A 3,107-nucleotide genomic window follows, 5' to 3' on the forward strand; every position below is an offset into this window, starting at 1 on the left:
ATATACAAACACATTTAATAGTTTTCCACAACCACTTTAGTTCTGAATTTTGAAGTAAGAACTAATTCCTAAACAAAGATAAGTTTCTAAACATGTACTTCTGTTTAAAACCAAATACAGTTCAGTTAAAAACAAAATTTCAATTTTCTAGCACATACTCTCAACTTGGTAATACAAATCATTATTATGTTTCTTGCATATTTATTACTATAAATAGAATTATATTAGTTTTTAATTTTCTGAATCTGTGCTACACTTACCCACATCTTCAGGTCTGTGTTTTTCTATTAATTCAGCCATGTGATGATTTCCAGCTATTACTGCCACCTGGTAAGGATTTTGGTTAGCATAATTCAAAGCATTTTTATCAGCACCCCGAAACAGAAGTACTCGAGCACAGCTTTCTTGATCATTTACTGCACATACATGAAGAGGAGTGTTACCACTAGCATTGCGAGAGTTTATGTCTGCTCCATAAAACAGAAGATTCTCTAAATGCTGAACTAAACCATGCTTGCAAGCCTAAAAGAAAAAAACAACAATTTTAGCAATAACTATTTATATAGCAGATCTCACTTTAATATAAAAAACAAACTAAACAAGCCAAAATTGTACAACTTGGACTAATTAACTTAGAACTATACTACCCATCAGTTATCTTTCAGTAACAATAAACATAGAAATATACTACTCTCCCATATAGATCATAATATAGTCACCCAATCTCCATCTGTCATGGTATTTATCTTTTTGTACTAATTAACACAGAACTATGCCACCCACCAACATATTGCCTAATATAATCATCCAAATAACCTTCACCCATGTTAATACAAGTGCAAGCCAGTTAGATTGGGATAAAATCCAGAATCACCTAGAAAGTTGTTGTTTCTAACAGCATCAGTTTCTTGCATATTAAGTCATAAATCTTATAAAATATACATACAAAATTATCACTTGTTTAATAGAACTGCAACAGGTTGTAAGAGTGGGCAATAAATGTAAGTACCACAAAAAAAAGTGAAGAGAATCTAGATTAAACACATCACACCTTAACAAGAAACAAACTACACAAACCAAAACTATGTCAGATGCAGGAATTACAAAAGGTACAATTTTGGAAAAGACTAACTCAAACCATAGCTCTCAAATAATTGTGGAGATACCCTGACTCTATTTATCCTTCCAATCACTGTTGAAAGAACTAGTGTATTAACAACAGCAAACCAATTAGTAAATTTCAGCCTTATTTTTTTTATTTGAATTTAAACTCTTAATCTCTAATAAAAGATTGTGCAGAGAGAGTTCAATATGTAACAAAAACCCAGTAATTACTTAGTTGCATAGCTCCATAATCTCAACAGAAAAATGTAAAAAAAAAGATCAATTACATTTGAATGTAACGTATAAATGTAGCATACTTAAACACAAAATTTACATCAAATGTTCTGTTCTCACTATAATCCCCAAAATATTTCATTCAATATTCTGCTAAGTTTCTGAAATTACGTTTTGGTCAATTATATTCAAGATCATGATTAATTTCATTCGTTTGAAAACCTCCATTTTAACGAGTCATTTCTTGAGGAAATTCAGTTACTTTAAATACCTGGGAATATATATATATCTCTTAAGTTAATCTGAAAAATATCTTAAATTAATTCACTATGAAATACATGTTGGGAAACTAACTTGTTTGCATATTTGAATTACACATTTAAGAAACAACACATTTTAATACTACCCACATTGTAATTAAAATGTTAACACAAAAGGGGGAAATATTTTTGTCTTAAACATTTCTCAAAAGTCAGCTAGGATGGTATTATTTCCGAGGACATCTAACAGTATATGCATATATACTAATATACAAACCTGGTGAACTTCTTGCCATCCTTGATGATCAGCTATACCAAAGATTGCATGATCATGTAACAAAAGCTCTGTCAGCTTTGGGTCACAACCATAGAACACACTGTAGTAGAGAGCAGTCAGTCCTCGGTTATCTTTATAGTTTGGAGAGCTTCCCAGGTCCAGCAGGCTCTACCAGTCAAGAACACAGAGCTACTAGTTTACATTAGGATCTTTCCATATTTATTCATAAGCCACATGAAATTGTAAATAAATGTTAGCATTTTGATTTGAATAAAAATATTCAATTATTTTTAACACTTATCTGTACCAAGAATATGCTTTATAAATATAATAACTGAATAAAAATATGACAAAGATAAACAATTATTAGAAAGATAAATAATTATAGTGTATAGATTGTATTAGTTGTAATCATTACTGAATTAGCCCTCTGTGCACAAATGGGAGTCAGAGTGCACATGCTACCTTTCCAAGCATGTCATTCAACATAGTATTATGTATTTGATGTCAGAGTTTTAACAATTCATTGTACTCTACATTGCTGATTTAATGACAGATTGTGGTAGAGGAGAGTAAATACCAGAGACAATATATATACAGGGATACTTAAAAAACTATAGATATGAACTTTGGAGGTTCTAGAGGTTATACAAACTGTACGATGGATTAAAGTATTTTGATTCTTCTGGTTTGTCAGAGCCTGAGTCAGACTGATGTCATAAATTCACAGACATATCTTTAGTGCAAATACTTTGGTAATATATCTGAATTTTTTTAATGATCCAGTGCACATTCAGTTAATAAGACTACTTATAATAACTAAACACAATACACGTGGAGATGTATACTGTTTATGTTTGTAATTAATTTAATATCTTTGTTCAAAATACACAAGTTTTTAAGAACTTACAATATATAAAAATTAGGTATATTTCAATCCGTGTCACAAATAACTTACACAATATTTCTTTTCTTGAACTTCAGACTTCCACAATTCATTTATGAACTAGCGAAAGTACCAGGCTTCACTCAGATTATTAGTTTAAGGTATTTTTACGTCTCCGTTTGTTAATTGATTTTTCCGTAACTTCGTTCCGACGAAACTTTAACGATACAAGTCCTTACTTAATAAAACTGGTTTATTCTTTCCGAATACAACTTTACGATACACTTATTTTCAATATTCGCACTAAAACAAACACTATAACGAACGAACGTTAACTTCAACAATA

At 30.5% G+C, this 3,107-nt stretch overlaps 1 protein-coding gene across 1 annotated transcript in view; it reads right to left on the reverse strand.

Moving 5' to 3' along the window:
• Positions 1–3,107, reverse strand: part of LOC106467680 (SH3 and multiple ankyrin repeat domains protein 3-like) — a gene marked incomplete at its 3' end in the record, with an annotated part of 88,394 nt that overhangs the window by 12,357 nt on the left and 72,930 nt on the right. Inside the window, exons 8-9 of the mRNA XM_022395887.1 lie at positions 1,876–2,043; positions 261–522 (exon numbers count right to left, since the gene is read on the reverse strand). Of these exons, the coding sequence (XP_022251595.1) occupies positions 261–522; positions 1,876–2,043 (430 nt within the window). The remainder of the gene's footprint in view (positions 1–260; positions 523–1,875; positions 2,044–3,107) is intronic.

Source organism: Limulus polyphemus, unplaced genomic scaffold (genome assembly GCF_000517525.1).
Source record: "Limulus polyphemus unplaced genomic scaffold, Limulus_polyphemus-2.1.2 Scaffold2704, whole genome shotgun sequence".
NCBI lineage: Eukaryota > Metazoa > Arthropoda > Merostomata > Xiphosura > Limulidae > Limulus > Limulus polyphemus.